The following is a 24,188-nucleotide window of genomic DNA, read 5'->3' on the forward strand; positions in this document are numbered from 1 at the left end:
TATCGAAAGACTTTGGGCATCCAAATTTAGTAAATTGTGAGTTACTTTGGTGTGCACTGCATCACAGCATTTTCTTGCAAGGGATGAATAAATTATCTGATTCTGATTACTTGGGGTATTTTCATTGAAATATATGAATGTCAGTGTCTCCACAACTCACACAAGACCAGAATGATTTTGTCTTGGACGGCTATTTTGATAAAAATTATTCTTATTATGAGTAGTTGAAGAGAAGCAGCTGTGTCCAGTAATACTCCAGAGGTGGCCATGCAATTGTGTGATAATTTTTATTTTTATTGAACACAAATAGCATAAACAAATATGCATATGTACAAATGAACATGGCAAGGTAGAATCGAATGTCAATGAAACAGCCGGGGATGAGGAAGCAAAGGACATAAGGACATTCGTTCTGAATGTAATCAGAAGTTAACATTGTTAAAGGTTTGTGAGAAATGTTTAATGCTCGACGAAAACGAAAGTCAAAGAAAATAATTGAATAAATAAATAGAATTAAAAAAAAAAAAACCTACAAGGGGAATGTAACATGTATTAACTTGGTGGTTCACAAGGAATCTCCGACATCAAACTGTATATTTTTTGGATTTTTCCATAAGGCAATTATGTGATAATGGCACATTGTTGTTTAAAGGCCTCTATCTTCATATACAGAATCTAATTCAATGAGTTATTCAATCTTTTTTTTCCCCCCTCTTCCATCTGAAATTGAAACAACAGAAACGCGTGTTCATTCTATAACTATAACATCCTTGCAAATGAATCGACCAAAAAAAAAACCATTTAATTAAATCCATCAATATTTGTCACAATAACCACAGGTATGAATGACACATTTGATCAGTTAATCCTTTAACCAGCGAACAAAGGTGACGCGTTTTTTCTTCTTCGTGATTAAAATGTAGTTAGCAAGCGGCTTTTCGCTTCAGTGCTGCCACCGTGTGGCCGTTCTTTGCATAACAGCGGACGCTAAAAACAAAATGACATCATCCCTTATGAGTGCGTTTTACTCTTGAGGATTAACATTGTTTTCATCGATTTTTTTTATTTTAATTTGAGATTATTTTTTTTAGGGTGAACACCCAAATAACGCCTTGAAGATGAAACGAGAAATATAGAAGTTGTTAAAAAAAAAAAAACAAAAAAAAACCGCCTTTATTTTGAAAATGTCGACCCGGAAGTAGCTAGCCAGTCGTAGTGGCCCGGAGCCAGGAGCGTTCCTCACCCCGCCGCTCCTGCCTCCTCGCCCGGCTGTCACAGGACGAGCAGTCGCCCGCAGAGAAGGACTCCTAGGCGACACGCTCCGCAGCTCCCCGGCAGCCGAAGAGCCCCGTGTGCGCCCGCCGGAGCACCGAGACCCGGCTGACGGGCGGGCCAGCGTCCGCTGCCGGAGGAAAGAAGACGCCGCGGTCCGGGGTCCGATCCGCGCATTGCGATGCGACGAGAGGAAGACGCGCTTCCCCCACGGAGCTCGGCGCGGCTTTTACACTGAATCGTGAGAGGCATCTATGTGATACTGCTGTTCTTCAACGTCTGCAAAGGTAGGGAAACACGCACACGCACACACACACGCACACACAGACACACACACACACACACAAGGCTGCCGCAGCCCCTATAGAGACACTGGATCCCGTTGGCAGTTAATTGTGCTTCATCCTTAACGGAGAAAACATGCCTGGATTGACTCCATCCGTGCGTTTTCCAAGATGGATTACGGTGCACGGAACCGGGGGGCCCGGGGAGGAGGAGGGGGGACGCGGGAGACTGGGGGGGGTCTCTCTCTGCGGCTGCACGACGATTGACTCAGTCGCCGGCGGTTCTCTCAATGAGGGGGCGGAAGGGGGGTGGGGTGACTTTACGTGACACAAGAGTTAGCTGGCATTTTACGTACTGATTCACGCACACGCACATGCACGCACAGGCAGTCGGCATCCCGACCGTGTCCGCGGGATTATCGCCCACGCCCCCACGCACACACCCTCCGTGACACACTCTCCCCTCCAGGATGCGATCGAGGAGAATCTCACGCAACTTCTGCATTTGCCTGCGACTGGTCACGGAGAGGTCGTTGTTTCCGAGGTGTTACTCACACACACACACACACTCACATGCACACACACTATTGGGGTGTTTTTTTCTTCGTGCACGGGTGTAGGTGAGACAATGTGGGCGTGGGGAGGGGGGAAGCTGGAGCCTGGCTTGACAGCGGTGCATTGGTTACAGATGTGCGCGGTGGAAGAATGCACGGAGACCCCCCCTCCCCTTCCCTTTTACCCACTCCCACCCACCCCCCCGACACGACACCGAGGGAAGCGGTTCAGATGCCACATCTGGTTCCACAGCAGCACTCATCTATCAGGGATCTAACCTTGACAACTCATTGTTCACGTCTCTGCATAAACCCTGCATGTATGTGATTATTGCTCCAAGAGTTTTCTGTCTTTATTTTTCATCACCCTGAATGGAATTCATTGTGCAAAATAAAAATAAAAAAAAAATCGCAGGGAAAGGATGGTGCAGGAGGTAGTGTTTCCACCCCCCTCACAAGAGAGAAGGTCCCTGGTTCAATAAGGAATAAGAATAAGCGATATCAAAAATGAATGAGTGGATCATGGGGGGAAATTCCCAAAAGCCACAATATATCCCCACCCCAAAATCAGCAAAAATCTCTATCATATATGGAAAACTCCCCGCAGTCCATTTGAACGGAAGAAGCCTCTCGGCGGAGAGGGGAAACATCTTCAAGGGTAGGAATTCAAGTCCATTTGAGTCAGCAAGAACTTACCGACAATTCAGTTTTAAAACAGCCAGGCGTTGCATAAACACGCACAAATCACAACAGGAAAAACAGGGAGAAAATACATTAAAAAAATAAAAATGAATAAAAAATAAAAAAAAATGTTTGAAAATCAAGAAGGATTTTTTTCCCCCCCAGCAATCAGGAAAAAAAGGTTAAAAACATAGATCTAGAATAGCAAATATTTCCCCCAACAGGAGACAGGGGTCCCCTGCGTAGTTGACCCATGCTTAGGTTGCACTTGATGGATGACTGATCAAATCCCCCGCCGTCACAAACACACACACACACACTCAGACACACACACTTCCGCTTCAAAAGCTATGAAGAACCACTCATTCATTTTCATAAGAGAATAGAGCTGCACGGGCTGAATAAGTTGACCCGACGCCGCGCTGCCGTGACCTGATTGCACATCCGTCTTGCTGAACTGCAGCCTCCCTGAAAACGAAATCTGGGACAACCCAGGTCAGACTAAAAGCGGTGAACGCGTGACGCATTTCCTCCAAAGTTTCTTATTTAAGTGGGACACCTGGAGGCACCGGAGGAGCCGCTTCGGTATCAACATGTGAAATCAGTTTGCTGCTCGTGTTGCCACTAATTGAAATTTGGCGTGTGTGTTTACATTTGATTTAGACCCGCTGTTGTTTTACTACTGAACCGCATTTGACCAAAAAAATGAATGTGAGACCTCAAACTTTTGTTATGACTCAAAAAGCGCATTATAAACTTCAATTTCTGTTATATTTTGCGTTGGAAATGCAGGGAAAGATCTGTAAATGCGAGACACGTTTTCCCGTTTCTCCTCAAATATTAATATCACAAACACCAACACTTTACCTGTACAGGTCCACTTGTAGATTAGTTCCTGTAAATCACCTGTAAATTATTGACATAATATACCATGTGCATGTTCAAATTCAGCTTTTATCGTCAATTTGTCCACATGTAATGGACATACAGAGGACTTTCTCACAATCCCATGGTGACATGAAATTTATAAAATGATAATAATAGAGTGCAATTTAGCAGTAAAGTGCACTGTGACATTAAACAGTAAACCTAAATCTATGAGGTATGAAGTGTATGCAGTTTCAGGTTGATATTTGATTGCATGAGAAAGTAGCAGCAGAGGTTGTTTTTTTTTCTTTTGCGTACAGTTTAGTGGAAAGGTCAGTAGGTAGCACCATAATGGTATATGGTGCAATCGTGCAAAGTAGCAGTAGTGCAAAAAAAGAAAGCAGAAAAAAACAGTAATATTTCAAAATATTATCATATTGTTATTTCTATGTTATCATATTGTTATTTCATTACTTATATCTGCACCTGGTGCTCTTTTGCAATTGCACTAGACGCTAAACTGCATTTCGTTCCCATGTCCTTGTACCCGTGTAAATCAAGATTCAAAGTGTTTATTGTCATGTTTCCCTGTACAATGAAATACTTGCTTTGTTATACACAGTGCATTAAATAGGTAATGTAAACATTATTATAGATATGAACGGTGTTGGCAGTGCAAGTAAAACATTGAGTGCAGCTTGGAGTGCAACTCACAACAATTAGTACAGTTTAAATGGATGTAGTTCCATGTGCAGCGCTGCATTTAAAGTGCAGTATATTGCGTAATGACAATATAGCTGAATCAATCTAATCAAATTTTTATCACACTCAACATAGTGAAAGAGATGCAAGACAAGAGTTTGCGATGAAGAACTACCTACAGAATGTGTCCCGGAGGCCCTGTTTTTGAATCCCTCGCCAAAAGCTTGTTTTGGTAAATACTTTCCCCCCGGCGTTTGTTTTCATGAAGCGTCCCCTTGAAAAAGAGAATTACTGGGTCACGGTCAGTCATGTGTCTCGGCTCTGCCCGACTAACAATAGTCTTCGGATGACAAAACACCGGGGCGACAAACGGGCCGGTGTTTTGTCTGCATCGTTGGAGGTGGAACAAAAAGAAATTTTAGAAATAGAACGGTGAGCTTTGATTCATGAAACTGATGTGTGTGTTTGTTGCAAGCACGTCGGCATATAATCCCACCCCGGCTTAGACCTCCTCGTGAAATTGAGACGCCTGTGCGTTTTTTTTTCAGCTCCCGTCTGTGTGAAACGGTGTAAATCTGATGGGTCTACCGCCAGCCGCCCACCCGGCAGACCGTAAACAGGCTGTAAACACCACTTTGTGCGTTTTTTTTTTTTTTTTTTGTTTGTTTTTTTTAATTTTTTTGCATTCAAGGTGTGAAGGGTCACTGTCATGACTGGAGCTGAGACCGAGGATGACATTCCGCTAGGCGAAAGGAAGACGGTCACGGACTTCTGCTATCTCCTGGACAAGTCCAAGCAGCTGTTCAATGGGCTAAGGTCAGGACCCACACATTCTCCACATATTTTTCATTCTGTCCCTCATGACAAAACAAATAACCGGTAAACATATTTCACGTGGTTGCATCAAATATCAGCCTTTCGCTTTCTGTCTCGTGGGCATTTTCATTTTTACCGCAAGGCCTTGAAAAATGTGCTTTTTTCTTTTTTTTTTTTCAAGAAAGAAGATGACAGAATGTTGGCAGGAAATGATTTCAAGAATTTTCTCAGACATAATGTGGAGAATAATCTCTAAACGTCAAGTCCCGCATTGAAATAAAATGAAATGAGTATAGTATAACCTTGTTTTTCGCGGGGGTTACGTTCCAAAAAGAACCTGTGATAGGAAAAACCCGTGAAGTAGAAACCTTTATTTTTTTTTTTACAATTATTATACAATTAGATACTCTATTATACATTGCTGCTGTCGTCCTTATGCTTTTTTCTTCCTTCTTTGTGGAACGAACGGAAGATTCCTTAATTCCGTAATGCTGACCTACAGCCGCATAGCTTTTACCTTCCCTTAGCATGTCCAGAAGTTTAACTTTATCTGCGATAGATAGCATCTTCCGCTGCCTTTTGGGCCCTGCCGGGTGCTGTTGTCGGTCCAGAGCGTTTTGTCAACATTATGGGTTTTAGAGAAACTCGAAATTGCAAGAGAATTTGCACGTACGTCATGTAAATTTGGCAAGCTGTTTTACGTACGTGTACATATTAAACTGCGACGTTATTGACGCACGGGTAGAGAAGAAGTGGAGTGACTTTTTAGCCAATCAGAATACAGAACACAATGCACGATGCAAATCCGTGAAGTAGCGAAATCGTGAAAAGTAAACCGCGTTATAGCGAGGGATCGCTGTATTTCGAAATTCCGATCGGGAGAAGTGAGGTGGCGCAGCGGTCTCTTTCTCAAAATGTCTGTAACTCCTAAATAGTTGATGAAAATTTCCTGGTCGATTAAAAGATGAAGGCTGGCGCAATGTTACAGCCTCACCGCTTCTTTTCAAATCTATTTTTAGTGTCGAGAGGGAAAAATGGGTGGAATGATATAATTAGATATAATTGTCCAACAATAATAACCGGTTAAAGCAGGGTTGGGCAATTATTCTGGCTGGTGGGCCACATTTTGTATTTAATTTTTATGTGCGGGCCAACTAGGTGTCATGTAAATTGATGAAAATGAGAATTGAAATCTAAGTATTTAAATTTTTCGGCATTTTATTTCAACTTTAAAATCATTAATGATCATATAAATGTACCAACATTATTTTGTAATTAATTATCCATACATAATTAAACAAGGGAAAAAAAAAAGGAGTTTCTGAATTCATTATTGATTGAAAATATTTATTAAAATATTCAAAGAAAATAGTTTGGTGGGCCGTAAAATGCCCAGGTCTGGATTAAAGCATCCTGGGCCGCCATGTCAGGATATTACATTTAAGATGATTGATTATGCTTATGATTTTGCAGATTTCACCACTTTCTAGTTTGTCTATTTTTGGGATTTGAACGGATCTCCGTCGGTTTCATCATCCTTTTTGCAAAAAAAAACACACACTTGGCAGGGTTGCACCTGTCCAGCTGTTTTATAATACGATGTTTCGTGTGCGCGTGTCACACTCGGCTCGAGGATGAAAAACACAAGTCCTCACCCGGTGCCCGGCCTGTCAGAAAACACTCGTGGTTTTTGTCGGACCACTTATCCGAAACCGAAATATCTGACTCTTCTTAGACTACAAAAAAGGCATAAATATTTCAACAAATTGACCGCTGAAGAATTTTACGTCCAAGTGATTCTAGAAGGTTTTGTCAAAATTTTAAATAATATTAAAATATTTTAATGCTTTTTTTTTTATTGATTTCAATTGTTAAAAATATTTTAAAGCTGATTTTTCATCATGCAGTCATTTTTTTTTTCTTTTTTAATTTGTTTAATATTTTTGTCGAACCACTTATCCGAAACCGAAATATCTGATTCTTCTTCGAGTACAAAAAAGGCATAAATATTTCAACAAATTGACCGCTGAAGAATTTCACGTCCAAGTGATTCTTGAAGGTTTTGTCAAAATTTTAAATAATATCAAAATATTTTAATGCTTTTTTTTTTTATTGATTTCAATTGTTAAAAATATTTTAAAGATGATTTTTCATCATGCAGTCATTTTTTTTTTCTTTTTTAATTTGTTTAATATTTTTGTCGAACCACTTATCCGAAACCGAAATATCTGATTCTTTTTCGAGTACAAAAAAGGCATAAATATTTCAACAAATTGACCGCTGAAGAATTTTACGTCCAAGTGCTTCTAGAAGGTTTTGTCAAAATTTTCAATAATAGTAAAATATTTTAATGTTTTTTTTTTTTATTGATTTCAATTATTAAAAATATTTTAAAGCTGATTTTTCATCATGCAGTCATTTTTTTTTCTTTTTTAATTTGTTTAATATTTTTGTCAAACCACTTATCCGAAACCGAAATATCTGATTCTTCTTCGAGTACAAAAAAGGCATAAATATTTCAACAAATTAACCGCTGAAGAATTTCACGTCCAAGTGATTCTAGAAGGTTTTGTCAAAATTTTAAATAATATCAAAATATTTTTAATGCTTTTTTTTTTAAATTGATTTCAATTATTAAAAATATTTTAAAAATGATTTTTCATCACGCAGTCATTGTTTTTTATTCTTTTTTTAATTTGTTTAATTTTTTAATTCTTACTGTTTCCTGCATACCCCCTTCCACAGCGCCAAATTTCCCATGCCTCTCATAACAGCGGCCGATTTGTTATGCGTTTGATAATCCTTCTGCATCCTCTCGATGGCTTCACCTTTTCTTTGAGAAACACGGGGTTTGTTCTCCTCGGATCGCCGCTATGCCGCTCCCAGCGGGGAGGTTTCTGTCCATCTGTCGCCTGTAGGATGAAGCACAGGTTTGTTGGCTTGTAAAGTTACTCCCGCGTCCGCACCAACGTATAACGGCGTGTTTTACATACGTCGTTTGATCTTTTTAGTCATTACCCAGCACTTTATCACGTATTTGTATCACATTCAGGGGAAGATCAGGGTTTTGGCGACGCTAAAAAACAAGTCGCAGGTTGAAGGTTTTCATTTATCCATTTATTTATTTTTCGATCAGCTCTCATGACTCACCGCTGAGAGAGACTGCGGTTCGAGCCGAAAGAACGAACGGCCATATGGAGGAGCGGGCGGTTCCATGCCGAGACGGCGAACCTTTATCTGATAGCGAGCCAGCCGGGACGACACCGACGGCGGTGGGGGGGGGGAAGAAAAAGACAAGGATCGGGCTTTTCGAGCAAGCAGATAGGCCGACGCGTCAGATTTACAGATTTACGGACGTGCGACGGTGCTGTATTCTGCCCGTTGTGATCTGCAGTGAATATTAAAGATTCCCCTGTCCTTGTTTTCCTTTTAATCCCAAGGTGTGACAAAGCATCAGGTTATTCTGTTTCGATACTCGGCAGCAGAAACTGAAATTCACGCGCCGGTTTAAAATGATTCACGTCACCGGCGCTGTGGAAACAGCACGGGGGGCAGCAAAGAAAATTAACAAATGTCATCAAACAGAAGATATTTAACCCTCATATTATGTTAAGGGTCAATTTGACCCATTTCACCCATTGACCCTTAACATAATATGAAGGTTAAAATGTAATATCAGTTTGTGTATTTGGTATTCCGTCTACGAATCCCGCCGATTCTTCTACAGACACTCCTTCGGATATTTCTTTCTCTCTGATTGCCTCCGAACACACGGAGTAGCAAAATAAAACGTGTTAATTTCCTCATGGTCTGCAAGCGAACGAATGTTGTCGTATCTGATGTTGTGCGTTCTCGGTTGCAGGGACCTTCCTCAGTATGGACACAAGCAGTGGCAGTCCTACTTCGGGCGGACTTTCGATGTCTACACCAAGCTGTGGAAGTTTCAGCAGCAGCACAGGTTATTTTCATTATCAACCTCCTTGTTTTTGGCGAAACTACACAAAACTGTAACTTCCCAACTGACATGCCGTTCCACAGCAGGATTTGAATCGCTAATTGAATTGTTTTTTTTTTTTTGCTGCAAATTATGTTAAAACTCAATGTGGTAATATATTATACTGCTCAAAAGAATAAAGGGAACACTTGAACAACACAATGTAACTCCAAGTCAGTCGCACTTGTGTGAAATCATAGTGTCCACTCAGGAAGCAACACAGATTCATTTTGACTTGTTTTAAGGACATTACATCAAAGTTGGATCAGCCTGGAGTTTGTTTTTACACTTTAATTTTGAGTGTGATTCCTAATCAGACCTCCATGGGTTGATACAATTGATTTCCATTGATCATTTTTGTGTGATTTTTGTTGTCAGCACATTCAACTGTGTAAAGAGCAAAGTATTTCATAAGAATATTTCATTCATTTAGATCTAGGATGTGTTTCTTAAGTGTTCCCTTTATTTTTTTGATCAGTGTATTTTGGTTTCTTAAGTTTACATAAAGTTACCTCTTTGCTTCCACGGTGTATTTGAATAATAATTGCGGTAGCGAGCTTAAACAGTGTGCGCCACATGAATGCGCGCCAAATAGCGCTGGATATGTTATTATTCACAGTGGCTCGTTTTAATCCGAGGGTTTGGGAGCAGAGTCTGTATCCCTCGTAGCTTTTGCAACGCGTAACAATAAATCTTTGGGTTTTTCTCGGTAATGCAGACCAGACAACCTTAGGGTCGGCAGCAGGTCGTCGCTGCAAAAAACTAATGAATCCCCTCCTACAGTACGCGCTGTTGTGTTGCAGCGCTTTGTGCCACACAACCTGTTCCCAGAAATCTGGTTTCTTTTAATCTGTTGCAAAACTTGGAGAACTCAGTGTTTTTTTGTTTTTTTTTTCTTTTTTTTTTTAAATGACAGGCAGGTTCTCGACACTCGCTATGGCTTGAAGAGATGGCAGATCGGAGAGGTCGCGTCCAAAATTGGACAGCTCTACTACCACTACTAGTAAGTTGCGTCACATTGCCTGTTTTCACGGCAGCGGAGGGGAACACCGCTGGATGCGGTGGAGCTCGGTCGAATAAATCAATACGAAGCACTTGGCAGCGGTTTGCGTTGCAGTCGCCGCTCTGCACAATGCAGGAAAGTCATTTCAGTCCATTGATAAAACGCCCGGCGGTTGTTGGATTGCGTTCTCGCTGCAAAGAAACCACTCTCGGGTTCACGGGAGGAAACCGTCATATGTCATAGAGTTCTGCGTGATGTTCGGCGTTCCAGCGCATTTCTGTGGTTCGCATATTTGTATTTGATAAAAGCATTTATGCCAGGAGACACTTGGATATGTACAAAACAGCGGTTGGACATCCAATATTTTCCTATTTATTGAAATCAGTCAACTCAGCACTTGTCATGTATCTTCTCTGAAATGCTATTTTTACATAATAATAATAAAAATAATAACAATAGGTCGTTACATTCAATATGGTATTAGACAATAGCTTACAAGACAATACTTTCTAAGAAGAAATTACAAAATTAAACTTTCATTAATTTAATACTAGACAAATATAGCCGAAAGAAGTCTGACCACACACACACACAAACACACACACACACACCCTCCGTTCCGAGAGTGTTCTCCAAAGAACGTGCGCTTCCCGAACACTGTTATTTTTTTCGACAGCCTTCGTACCTCAGAAACCAGTTACCTGAATGAGGCCTTTTCGTTCTACTCTGCCATCCGCCAGCGATCCTACTACTTTCAGGTCAATAAAGAGGACAGGTCAGTTCACAATTACATCTTTTTTTTTCTTTTTTCTTTTTTTTTTTTTACTATATTGTTAACACAGTTGAATTTCTTGAAAAAGTCCCAAGTGGTGAGGGATCATGATAATATTTGATCCTGGACAGACTCAGCAGTTTTGCATAGGAAGTCAAATATATTTGCCATGGCTTCAAAAAAAAAAAAAAAAAAAAAATCATATTTTCAAGCTCAGAATAATTTGATTTAGTCTGCTCAATTTTATTTATGTATCTATCCTCAATTAATTTCACTGAACCTCTTGTCCGATCTGCCACCGAAATCAGAAAACAACAACAATAACGACAACAAATCAGAGCACACGGAGCAGATTCTATTTTAGTTTTTATGTTCGGATGCTTCCGAACAAAAAGCTCTGACTCACACATGAGATCGAGTCAGATTTGGGCGCTGTGTAAATATCATCTTTTTTTTTTTTTTCATTTCAAGCTCTATTTTTTCCTCTCCATCCGCCCTTCAAAAGAACATTTGGCTCTCGGGTGATGAGACGCACCAATGTGCTCACCTGCTATTTTTATCTGAACGGTACTCAACAGACAAGTGGCAATCTTTAGATTAATAATAAACTCTAAGAATAAACAGGACACCAGATGTTATATCAGTGGGCTTGGATTGTCGCTTTTGTAAATTTGTTTTTTCTCTCTCCCTTCCTTCATCAGGCCAGAATTAGTGGTAAAGAAGCTTCGCTATTATGCTCGCTACATAGTCGTCTGTTTACTGCTCAACAAGATGGACCTAGTCAAGGTTTTGGTGAAGGTATGGAAGAACGTCCTGCAGACTGACAAGAAAATGGTTTGCAAGAATAAATAAATCATCCGAAAATCAGGATAGTACCGACACGTCGGTGTTATGGAGGAAAAAACACTGCGTATTGTTATGAATTTTGGTATTAATATTGAACAATATGGTAATGACAAAGCTGTTTTTATTTATGCGCAAGGGTTGTAGTAGACAGAAAAAAAAACGATGTGCACCGTGAAACGTGTGTGTGTGTGTGGCCTGCAGGAATTATCCGAAGAAATCGAAGATTACACCCAGCGGTTCAACACAGAAGACCAGCTGGAATGGAATCTGGTTCTGCAGGAAGTGGCAGCCTTTGTAGAGGTAACAAAAATCCCCGGCTCGTCCGTCCTCCCGGCCGTATATCTCCTTCTGACGGGAGTGTATGGCGGCCAATTTAGTACCGATTCATTAGATCCAGACAGATCTATTTCCCCGTCCTTCTCGAAGACGTCAGCCGTCTCCTCAGTGGTGTCTCTGTCCTCCCGTAAACCAGGCAGACCCAGTGGTCATACTGAATGACAACAATTCTGTCGTCGTCACCAGCAACCGGCTGCAGGAGGGGAGCGTGCCTCCTTTGGAGCAAGGCATGGTGGTAGGGCAGCTCGTCCTTGCAGACGCACTAATCATCGGCAACTGTAACAGCCAGGTTTGACCCACTAATTCTAACACTTTCTCAGACACTGCATGCGCGCTCGATTCCAAAAAAAACCGTCGCGTCGGAAAAAGAGAACCGCTTCGTGTCGGACAGCGGGGCTCCGTTCGTATTTGGCGTCCACGCCCGACGACAGCTGGGATTGATGATGAATCAGGCCGGGGCGCGGTGGTTTGCTTCCGTTTGGAGTTTGCATGTTCTCCCCGTGTATCAGCAAGACACGGTTCCAGTATCCAGGTTCATCGGCGACCTTAAATTGGCAAGAACCCGAGTGCAGGAGAGGCGACATCGATAACGAGCGAATGTGTTTTGCATGATGTAGTGCAGGGGTGTCAAACTCATTTCTCATCGCGGGCCAAATACGACCATTAAAATAATAGCATACTCAACAATGAATAACCAAAATATCATGCCTTTCCTCTGTTTTGGTGTAAAGAAGTACAAGGACGTTAGAAAATCTTGGAATTTAATGACCAATCCTTTAACAAAACATTTCATGAAACACCTCATATTTCCTTAGACAAAAGTGCAATTTACTTCTATCGTCACATGTATGCATTGCAATCATGTGATCATGCGATCCCACTGATCGTACAAAGGCACAAAACTTTAACGAATAATTGGTACTGAAAAATATAGTAATGCAGTCTAAGATTAAATGAGACTTATAAAGAAAGGGATTTTTAAACCATTTACACATGTGCATATAAAATCTAAATTGAATCCCTGCCTCCACCCTCCAAACTAAAAAGGTTGCTATTAAATGTGTAAGGATTGGAGTATTCACTTGTCCTGTAAATGTGTAAACTTCATCCATGAAACATGCATACACATACAATACACACTGAAAATGTATGGAGTTGCATGAACAGTAGAATTCCATCATACTCGTTTGTAGTGAAGCTGGTGACTAACGTTAAATTGCACATGTTAGCTAGCAATTAGCTAGCTGGCTTTTACCGCTGCGTCACTGATTTCTCGGCTATGAGTGAAAGTGGACGCTGTTTCCTCAGCAATTCGTTGATCTTATCTCTTCTCAGTTGTCTTTGCAAGCTGTCATATTTTTCGCTCTGATGAGTCTCGTAGCGGCGCCGTATATTATATTCCTTAAATACCGAAACTTGTTGCAAACACACTAAGCTCAAAGGTTTCCCGTGCGTCTCCGTAAATAAATAGGACATAGTTAATTTTTCTTTGAAAATTCTACACTCTTTAACTACTTTTCTCTGTTTTGGTAACGACATTTTGGCTGGTGAGGGAGTGGCGCGGAGGTAGAGAACAGGGTAGAAACAACGTCAAAACAAGCTGCAGGTGGTACATTGATAACGTCTGCTGATTGGTCCGTCTCACTGATGCAGATTGTCGTCTACTCTGACCATAAATAGTGCGCGGAAAATCTATGAATTGCATCTAATTAAAAAAAAAAAAAAATCCTTGTCTTTTATGCTTTTTTTCACTTTCAAATTCTCCTGTGGGCCTGGTCGAATCCCCTTGCGGGCCGGTTCCGGCCCGCGGGCCGTATGTTTGACACCCCTGATGTAGTGCCTCAAAGCAAAAAAAAAAAAAAAAAAAAAAAGTTGCCGGTCCTTTCCTCCGGCTTTCTGTAGCTGCAGCTCCGATTTGCCCTCGGCTTCTGTGTTTTTCCCCGAGCTGACGTCCATGTCGTCCCCCCTCCACAGGTGAAGTTCAGTGAGTTAACCATCGACATGTTCCGCATGCTTCAAGCTTTGGAGAGGGAACCCGTCAACCTGGCTACGCAGACCTCCAAGCAAGGAACGCTCGTGAGTGTTGACGTTGGGACCAGGGGATTTCCTTACACACACACACACACATTAGTTTGTGTTTGTGTGTGTGTGTGTGTGTGTGTGTGTCGCTAGATTTTATGCTAAACTTCCAGGATAATTTTTATTCGATTTCTAGGGGACCAATAACCCATCAGACTGCTTTCAGCTTTTTTTTTTTTTTTTTTTTAATTTAATTTTCTATGGCACCAGAATACAATCAACGGTTATTGCTCTCAAAATTGCATCAGAATATATATTTTTTTAATGTTTATTTATATAACTGTGTTTTTTTTTTCTTCTTTTTTTTTAATGGAATGTGAATTTTCTATTTGAAAAGTGTCCCTTATCAGAAAGTTTGAATGAATATCTTAGTAAATTATTCAAAATACCAAATTAGCCTTTTATGTAGTGTTTATTTTTCCAGCACGTGCAAAAGCTCTGTATTTTTTTGCTCCTTTGTTTTTGAAGCGGGGTTACAAAATGAACATAGTAGGAGAAAATAAGATTTTATTTTATTTTTATTTCTTTTTTTTTTTTTCAAAAAAAGGCCGGGGATATTCTCTCCTTCCCTGCGAGGATCAAGTTGGCCTCCTTCTGGTGCACATCAGATTGTGCCTAGAGATTTACTCTGAAGGTTAATCTGTACTGAAATAAAGTCGGTAATTGAGTTAACTATTTCTCCACAGGAGCCCAATGAAAAGCCAGCCAAAAGAGAAAACCCTCACAAATACCTGCTCTACAAGCCGACCTTCAGCCAGCTTTTTACTTTTCTGTCCGCCTCCTTTAAGGTCAGTATTTGCATCGGCCGGTGCGGCGGCTCCAGGTCGACCTCGACCATTTGAGATGAAAGATTCCCTCGACGCAGGGCACAGCGGGGCGCCTTTTTTTCATACGGCACGTCACCATCCTTCATTTCCCGAGTGCAAAAGGAAGTACGGCGGTCCCACGTTTACCTTCCAGAACCAGACGCGATAAATCTGAATATGCAAAGTAGCAACCATCATTTTCTTTTATCGTTTGTATATAATTTAAAGCTTTAGACCTCTCCCCACACTCTTATCCACCTTTCCCATACTCTTATAAATACCTCCCATACTATCATACGTGCCTATAGCAGCGAAGCTTCTCAAGGTGTTGCATATTTCTAAGATGGTTAGCATCGTCCTCCGCAGCTTGGGTTTGCTGCCAGATACCTTAGAAGATACAAGGTGGGGGTTGAAATGAATTAAAAACTTAATATAACTTAATAATTCACACAAACACAGTACCGCAGAGTAACACTGCGAGTAGCGATGACGTGTAAATGTGAAATGGACGAGGTGAGACGCCGAATCCTTGCTGTGTGCAAGGAGATGCAGAGAATGATGCTACGCTGGCTGAGCCAATCAGAGCCCAGGATACAGAGCCACCCGAGAATATGCTTTTTTTTTTACCATAGAAATGATTGAAATAATAAATCTTTAAAAAAAAAAAAAATCCACAAATAATCCTCGGTATAGCAAAAAAATCTGCAATATATGAAAAAATAAAATAAAATCTTTGATATACTGAGGGGCGACTGTACGAAAGCAACACTGAAATAGCAAAAAGACTAACTTGACCTCAGTGATAGATTTTAAAACAATGACCAACTACATCGAATACACTTTGAGGTTTATTCTCAGTCGCTGTCATGGCTACATATAGATAATTGGCCTTCTTATTCAAAGAGCTCTGACCCTAACATATATACTTTTTTCCCCACTCTTTGCGCTGTGTCATATCTGAGATTGCTTTACTCATCCATCCTTCCTTTTCAATTTCCTCCCTTCCCAGGAACTGCCTGCGAACAGCGTCTTACTCGTCTACATGTCAGCGACAGGCGTCTTTCCCGCCGGACATTCAGATTATGAAGGTAAGAGGATCTCTGGTATTATACGAAATGTTGTTTTAATTCCACAGAATCTTCAGAAACACCCTTTTTTTGTTGGATATTAATTCATGTCTCTGAGAGATGGGTGCAGCCGATTGCAATCTCTGCAACGCTTCGCCCCGTCTAGCCGTGAAAGCGAGAATGCAGCTGCAGGAAAAAAAAATAATCCCCCCAACCCTCCCAGTGTCACCGAAACACAAATATATCGACTTAATTCCGAAACTCTTTCGTACCGAGAAACCAATTTGTCTCTGTTCCTTCATAGCCGTGTCATTATCATTCATTTTTATTCTTTTTCCGTCTTCCCCCAAACCTTTTCTTTTTGGATAAAAAAAACACAAACCATAGTTTAAAATGATGATTGATTGACGATCGCACTGTACAACGCGGTCTAATTTCTGGTTCGAATTGCCTGTAACTTATCTTAAACCTTGACACCACTTAGTTTAATTATCTTTATCATATATATGTATTTATTCCTCTTATCTCTCCCTATTTATTATTTTCCTGTCTGTATGGAGCATCTGAGACTGCTCTATTTCTGTGTTAATTATTTGTTATTCTGAAATTCTATTTTAGTTTAAACTTGATACGGTGAAGCAGAGGCCGCCGCACAGAGATGAAAACTGTCAAGCCGAGTTATAAACATGCACAAAAATCCTGCTACATTCTTGAAATTGATAAAATGATACACATACGTATCGCAATGAAAGTCTTCTACCTGTTAATATGCAAATGCAGCGCAATATTCATAAAATCACAGTTAAAGTATGTCTCAAAAAGACATTTCTCTCTGTAGTGACATGTAACCACTGCCAGAAGGATTTTGATTTTATTAAAATTATTATTTAAAAAATATTAATTAATAAAGTATGGATTTTTTTTTATTTTTTATTTTTTTATTTTAATTTAAAAAGAAGAATGTAAAATGGGAATTTGAAACTTTGGAAATAATGCAGAAAATCAAAAGAAGGGCTGACACCAAGGTATCCTCAGAGGGAATGAAAAACCTTGTATTCAAAGTTCAGTCCTTAATCGAACAGATCGAATAGCTAAAAACGCCCATCTTCCTCTGCAGCGACACCGTTTAGCCTCTCTCTGTCTCCGGCAGGACCGTACGACTTCGGAGGAGTTCTCACAAATACAAATCGAGACGTGGTGAATGGAGAGACGGTGCAGAAGAGAAATCAAGCCCAGAAGGAGATGCACTGGTGAGGGAAGACAAATTCACACGTTCTGTTTTGGGGTTTAGGTGCAACAGGCTGCATCAGTTTTCGAGAAGGTCTCATATCAAAATACACATTATATTTGCATTATATTTGCGAAAAAGCTCCTCCCGACAGTAACTGGTTTGTTTCCACAATTTCACAGTCTTCATCCGGGCGATTTGTTCCCTTTTACTCGGAAGCCGCTCTTCATTATCGTGGATTCCTCAAACAGCGCCGCCTACAAGGTACTTTTCTCACGCTCTGAAATGAAACGATCCCGTCGTCATTTCACATTTCACCCGTCGTCATATGACATTTTCTCCGTGATCTTTTTCCTCTTGCAGAATTTCACAAACCTGTTTGGCCAGCCTCTGGTGTGTTTGTTATCGCCCAAAGTTTACCCCAAGAGTGTACAAGGTAACTGGAGCGTTCAAAACTCTGCGTTTTGAATTGTCACTTTTCGTTTTCCCATATGAGTTATTGTAAAATAAGTGTTATAGAGTCAGTGTTTCAAGCATTTCCCCTACGATTATTTTGCAGTGTTTTTTTTCTCACATGCATGTGGGGGTTTTATGCAGTGGGTTTCATAAAAAAATGGGCAAGGAAAAAATGCAAAAGTAACTTTGCAATGTGTTTTTTACTTCAAAATTTGAAAACGAAATGATTTTTTTGATGAAAAAACATCTAGTGACATTGTTAAAACTATATTTTCTTATTTCTATAAAAATCACAAAAACGATAGCAAAAAAAAAAAATTGCAAAATTAAAAAGATTGATTTAATAACAGGAATAGCCACCATTAGCTTTGTAAACGTTATACCTCCTTTTATACATGCAAACAATCCATTTTCTAATCATTCTAGTGGCAAATTTTCTCACGGTGACAAGATTTTCTCTTTTAACTCAACAATGATTTTAGGGTGTAATTTCATCAATTTTAATATTAATTCATCATGTTATTTTTAGAGGAACAGTTCATGACATATAAAGATTTTTATAATTTACCCAATTACCTCCTATATACTAAAACAAAGGAAAAATTTGGACTTAGTGTTACTTCTCGGTAATGATTTTACTTGTCCGGCCCCCTTGACATCAAATTAGGCCGTACGTGGACCAAAATGAGTTTTGAACCCCTGGTTTACGCAGAGGAAACAAAATAGTCCGTGTTTTATCTTGAAGGGTGTTTAGTTTGGAGATGGCGTTAAAGTTTGCTTGCAACCATGGCACTATTAGACAGCTTTTCCCCGCACACCAGGCGTAGCGGAGTTAGTCCGGTTGGTTCCCCAGTAAAAGTGAATCCAAACGCAATATAATTTTCATTGTTTTGTCTTAAGCTCACCTTTTTTACTTTCTTCTGACCACTACTCATACTTGGGCCTTCATCTGGTCCAGCACTTTTTCTTTTAAAATATTTATTCATGATGTATCAATGCCGCTGCTTTGAGCAGCAGCAGGAAGAAACGCAGGTTCACTCACTACCTGTTGCCATCTAGTGGAAGAGCATTTAATAGTTCTGCAAGACACAATATTTGCGTCGGATAAATACGTTTTGGACCAATCGGGTGAAAGCGGGTAATTTTCCACGGCACGCCTGACGCCTCCGTGGTCGGGAAACACTGCGCTTGAGTTGTGAGCAAGCTAATCAAAACCAGCTAATATTTGTTGAATGTTTTGTTAAACCTAACAATCGAGTCTCCATGTTCTTCCCGTAGGATCAGACCCTAAATTATCTAGATGTGTGTATGAGAGGACAGGAACGTGAAATTTGACACGACTAAAGAACTCGTTCTACCCGACTGCCATCAGACTCCTAAACAACTGACACCTAATCTTCTTTTTCTGCACTTTAAATGCACTGCACGTGTAACTACTGCCATTTAAACTGCACCCATCCGTGCACCTGCACTTTGTGCGTTGCTCACTGAGCTTCACTCAATGTTTTACCTGCACTGACAACACTGTTCATATTTATAACAATGCTAACACTACCTATTTATTGTCAATACAAATCCAAATGCACTGCAGACAGAAAAGTAAGAATTTCATTGTGCAGAGAAACACCTTTCCACACTGTACACATCACATTAAACACTTTGAATCTCTGAATCTCTGAATCTTTGAATCTCTGAATCTTTGAATCTTTGAATCTCTGAATCTTTGAATCATTGAATCATTGAATCATTGAATCATTGAATCTCTGAATCTTTGAATCTTTGAATCTTTGAATCTTGAGAGTGAATGGTTGGACTTCTCCATACATGACCCTGTGGCTGACGGGCGATCAGTCCAGGGTGAACCCCGCCTCCGGCCCAATGAAACCGGACATTCCTCACTTGACCTCGTTTCTGCCTTCAGATCAGTCTCAGCGCGGGAGTCTCTTCACCATGTTCCTCTACAGCCCGCTGCTGGCCTTCCTCTCCGTCTGCGGCCTGACCAACGTGCGGCGAGGACTGTGGGAGCGGGCTCAAGAGTTCCTCAGCAAAGTCTACCGCGACATCGGTCAAATGATAACACGATCACGAACCATAGGTAGGCAGCACCAGCAGCTCAGCACATATCACGTCGTGAGATCTATTGTGTTTGACGGTCAGCAGCACGATCCCTCCCGTAATAACCTACGTACGCGATAAAAACAAATAGTTGACCTGTTCCCTGCACAATCCAACACCTTCGAGACTCATGATTGGTTCTGGTTTGGGACCAATAACCACCCAACTGGTAGCTCTTCACTTCTTTCACTTATTGCTCTTCTTTTTTCCTGACTGCCCCCCACAGATCAAGCCTTTTTGCAATTTTTCGGTGACGAGTTCCTCCGGCTGCTGCTGATCCGCTTTGTGTTCTGCTCGGCCACGCTGAGACTCCATAAAGTCTTCCGGGTGAGTCCGGGTGTGTTAACGTTTACTCGTCTTGCGACGGCTCCGTGTTCTGACAACGACGGACGAAGATGCTATTTCGCGCCGTTGACGGTAAAGGCATCGGGATCTGCGGGATTTTCAGTTTCTCATTTAGGCATGAGGTAAAATGACGCCCGGAAGAGCCCGGGCTGGAGACCAGCCACTCTGCGGAGCTCTTCCTGTACCATCAGAGACTTCTACAAAGTAGTTTGATATCTGTACTTTTACAACTTTGATTCCAAATAGCCATCATATCACTTTTCCCCAGTCACAAAAACAATCGCATTTTGTTTTTGGCCAGATGGGGATCCTTTTGCATGTCTCTTTCACATTATCTTTCACGTCCGATTATGCCATCCGGATCCGCAACGGTTTTTCGAAATTCGAAGGCATGCATTAACCCCTAAAGACCAAAAGCTGGGCTAAGGATTCATTCAAACACAATCCAGGTTTCAACTTCACATTCATCCCTTGCAGAAGCGCTGAACCCCAGGGGTAAATCAGCGGCAGGTCTTGACATCATGACAAGAATTGTTCACCTAAACATGAATACTCGGCCATTATCTACTCCCCCACATGTCAGTAGGTGGAGTGAGGTTTTTTGTTTTTTTTTCCGGTCCACTAAAAAAATCGAAGCCGAAAAACGGTGTTGCCGCCTCCTCCGGAGAGCTGAAATGAACAGTAACCTATTTTTTTCAGCGAAATGATGGAAGGAGAAAAGATACTTAAAACGCCTCCATACTGCCATTCTGCCGTAATCCAACCCTCTGAAAGCTGCCATGTATAAAGTTGACCTGGAAAAACATGATTAAAACCCATTTCTGGGTTTTTGTTTTTCGCAGAAATGTACACTTATCTTCAGCGTAGGCTATCTTAAACCTACGCTGGGTGAAACGAAATGTGCACAGACGCAGCGTGAGATGACACGGAGGACTACGCTCGCGGTCTCTTGCGTACAAACATGATTCCAGGGATTCTCTACCAGCTCGGAGTGCTTTACGGAACCGTTGCAAACTTTTTCGCCACTTTTATTTCTCGCGTCTCCGGTAAACGTCGCCGGACAAAACAGTTTAAAGCTGAAGGGGAATATCCAGCCTGATCCTATCATCGCTCATATTTCTTTTGGCTTGCAGGAGGCGCGGAGCGTCCCGGAATCCTACCCCGAGCTCCCCAAACAGGACACAGTGGAGAGCAGCATTCTCCAGAAGCATATCTTGGAGCTGGCAACCATGTTGGAAGTGCAGAGCCTATTTTGGGATGATTCACTGGAAGCCTACTAGCATCCTCGCGTAGGATAAAACAGCACATTTGTACATAAGACACTCCACTGCCACAGCCCCTGTAGTCGCTTTCTTTTTTTCTTTTTTTTTTTTTAATCACAGATGGATAAGTCATCCTCTCCTCCTCCATTCAACTGGTCCTTGTGCAAATGTAATGTAACATTATACTGCTCGCATAGATCTGCCAGAGAGTTTAGTGTAACTTATTTCCCCCCTGTCGTTCAATTGTTGACAGTAAGCCAATCGGAACAACTATCAATAAGTTGTCACTTTCCGGCCCGTACAATATAAATTTTTTTTTTTTTTTTTTTTTTTTTTTTAATGCTAAGTGTCATCGTTGTACAGTAAACTGAACGTTGGGTAATCTGAAACTGTAGCAGATGAGGAAGCCCCTGTGCAGCTTCCAGGCGCAGCGGGGGGGAAGGTGAGAGGGAACGCAGTGCTGTTCCTCTCACCGTAGCCGGTATCAAAAAAAAAAAAAAACGTTAGGATGAGTATTGACATAGCGGGTCATAAATTGAGACACCAAATAAAGATTGTTGCATTAGCCAAACAGCACTTGCTGTATAACAGCTTCACTTGTAGCAGTGGAGTAGCACTTGTAGCATGCAGCAGCGAGGTGCATGAGGTTCTGTTGCTTGTCGTAGAGCGTCGCCGTAAAGATGGACGTCCTCGTACCTTTAATTGTACGTTCCTTAGAAAGTTTTTAATTCGGCCTTGTACGTTGTGAGCGCAGTAGTTCTTTCCGTTCTGTGTCAATGTGTTGTGTGTGTGTGTAGGATTGCAAAGGTCCTGTTTCGTTCTTAAGGGCAGGGCGGGGATAAGTAACAAGGTGGATCTTGGTTTAAAAATGTTTCAAATGGCCGATGTTGGATTGCTGCAAGGTTGCACATACATCTGGAGATGATCCAGCTAAGGAAGACAATCCAGTTTGAGTGAAAGAAGGTGACCTTGCATTGGGGTTCTCTGTGAGCCTTGACAAAATGAAGGAAAAACAACTTTGATTTCAAAACACTGCTTTCAGAAACCACTCACAAGCATGTCAACAACATTAAATCTGACTTTCTAATGTGTTATTTTGGCTATTGAAAATATCCGTCCAACAACAACAAAAACAACAAAAAGACTGGAAATGAAATGAGTAAAGGAATTTATGTCACAAATAATATTTTTACAGACCTAACCAGTGATGCCGGATCAGATTTCTCGGGTGTAAATACTTGAAGGCTTCTGAATGTAAACCAAAATATCTCAAGATTTTTATGGGTCCCGACTGATCCGGTCACTAGGAGGTCCAAAACATCACAACCACCGAGCTATTTAATGGGTACCAACAACATGGACCTCATGTATAACTTCACTTCCCATTTCTCTCAGCCCAGTGATGCCAGGGCTATCAAGTGACCTGCTTGTAGCTTCAGGGGACGCAAGAGTAGCTGTTGAAAGCAACCAAAACTTTTGGTTGGTTTTTGGTACATTAAACATCCCGGGTTGGGAGTTTTCTAAAGTTTCAATTCTGCTTCATTTATTCATGCAATTGACGTTCAGGATGTGAAGTGGATCCGTACGCCTGTATGGAAACCTGTTTCTCCTTGCTCTCTTGGAGCGACTGAAATATAACTAAAAAAAACTCACGGCGGTAGTAAAGGTTAAGATTATCCCAGGATCTGGTTCATCTTCTCGTCCAAACCGTGGGGGTGTTCATCCATCCCGGTTGCTGTCATAGCACAAGGGAGAGTTGGCCTAGAAACCCCGACCATGGTTAACATCAGGAATTCTGTTTTTAGCCAAGCGTTGGATGTTTTTCAATTCCCACCAACAGTTCTGTTGACTAAACTAAACCAAGTAACTGCTCTGCTTAAAGCTAACCGGCTATTTGTGGCTGGCAAACCCAGTGTCATCCAATTGCAAATGCTATTAGCGCTAATGGATTTGCTGATACCTATCCTGTGCCCGTCACCTTGTTTCTCGTAGTTTTTTTTTTCTACACAAAAGTGCTTTTCTGGCAGAAAATGGGTCTGCGCCACAAAGCGTTCATAGAAAACTGCTCTGTCTTGTGCTACGCTTGCTCTTTAAGTGGACTTAGGGGGTGTGAGACCAGATGGCTTTTATTAAACACTACTCAGGCAACTTGCATGACTTCAATATTCAAGTTTATGTCAATAGTTTTGTTTTATGCTCCATAGTATCACACACCCACATGTTAAGTCAAGCTAAGATGTCAAAACGGTCAGAAGTTGGGTTTTTTATCGCCCGGGCACGAGCACAGGAAGTGGAGCAGAGCCATTGTTAACCGCCACAACACTTTCAAACCGTGCAGTGATTCAAAAAGTGACTGCTCGGAAGGGGGTTTGAATTGCCATGCGTGATGAAGCTTGTTTTTTTTTAAGTGTTTATGCTATTTATTGACATTGTTTGTGTATAGGTCATGTACAGCAATGCTATAGCACAAATGTTTGTTCGCTATTTACAAAATGCAAAGTTAATGGTAAGATGGAGCAAATCAATTATGGTAATAGTGCCATTTTATTTGGCTCTTTTTCTAATGTTACATTCCAACTTCCCAAGGACTTCATGCTAATATCTACATTCCCTAGCGTTGACATTGTAAGCTTGCACTTTATGAAGTTTGATATTGTTATGATCTTGTTTGTTGTGTTGTAGGGGATAAAAAAAAAGAAGAAG

General features: G+C 41.1%; 1 protein-coding gene across 2 annotated transcripts; it reads left to right on the forward strand.

Annotated features, from left to right (window-relative positions):
* The first annotated feature begins 1,277 nt into the window (after positions 1-1,277).
* scai (suppressor of cancer cell invasion) lies at positions 1,278-21,986 on the forward strand. Of its 2 annotated transcripts, none has more exons than XM_086171005.1 (17): positions 1,278-1,559; positions 5,052-5,176; positions 9,039-9,134; positions 10,087-10,173; positions 10,850-10,948; positions 11,647-11,743; positions 11,993-12,091; positions 12,264-12,416; positions 14,102-14,203; positions 14,893-14,994; positions 16,022-16,100; positions 17,230-17,329; positions 17,490-17,571; positions 17,671-17,743; positions 19,685-19,858; positions 20,105-20,205; positions 21,357-21,986. In XM_086171005.1, the coding sequence occupies exons 2-17, from the start codon at positions 5,070-5,072 to the stop codon at positions 21,501-21,503; spliced, it is 1,698 nt and encodes a 565-aa protein (XP_086027131.1). In that variant the 5' UTR covers positions 1,278-1,559; positions 5,052-5,069; the 3' UTR covers positions 21,504-21,986. The 2 variants fall into 2 exon arrangements, with proteins under 2 accessions (XP_086027131.1, XP_086027132.1); XM_086171006.1 differs by lacking the exon at positions 1,278-1,559 and adding an exon at positions 4,517-4,592.
* The last annotated feature ends 2,202 nt before the right edge of the window (positions 21,987-24,188 follow it).

The sequence above is a fragment of the Fistularia commersonii genome, chromosome 23 (genome assembly GCF_037954325.1).
Source record: "Fistularia commersonii isolate RoL2024-O1a breed Wild chromosome 23, RoL_Fcom_v1.0, whole genome shotgun sequence".
Lineage (NCBI taxonomy): Eukaryota > Metazoa > Chordata > Actinopteri > Syngnathiformes > Fistulariidae > Fistularia > Fistularia commersonii.

What these genes read in the sequence shown, in the direction of transcription:
- scai (XM_086171005.1), top strand. Translation starts at nt 5,070, where the DNA reads ATGACTGGAGCTGAGACCGAGGATGACATTCCGCTAGGCGAAAGGAAG. An exon ending in TCGGCAACTGTAACAGCCAG is followed by an intron (nt 12,417 to 14,101) that starts GTTTGACCCACT and finishes CCCCCTCCACAG; the next exon opens with GTGAAGTTCAGTGAGTTAAC. An exon ending in GACTCCATAAAGTCTTCCGG is followed by an intron (nt 20,206 to 21,356) that starts GTGAGTCCGGGT and finishes TTTGGCTTGCAG; the next exon opens with GAGGCGCGGAGCGTCCCGGA.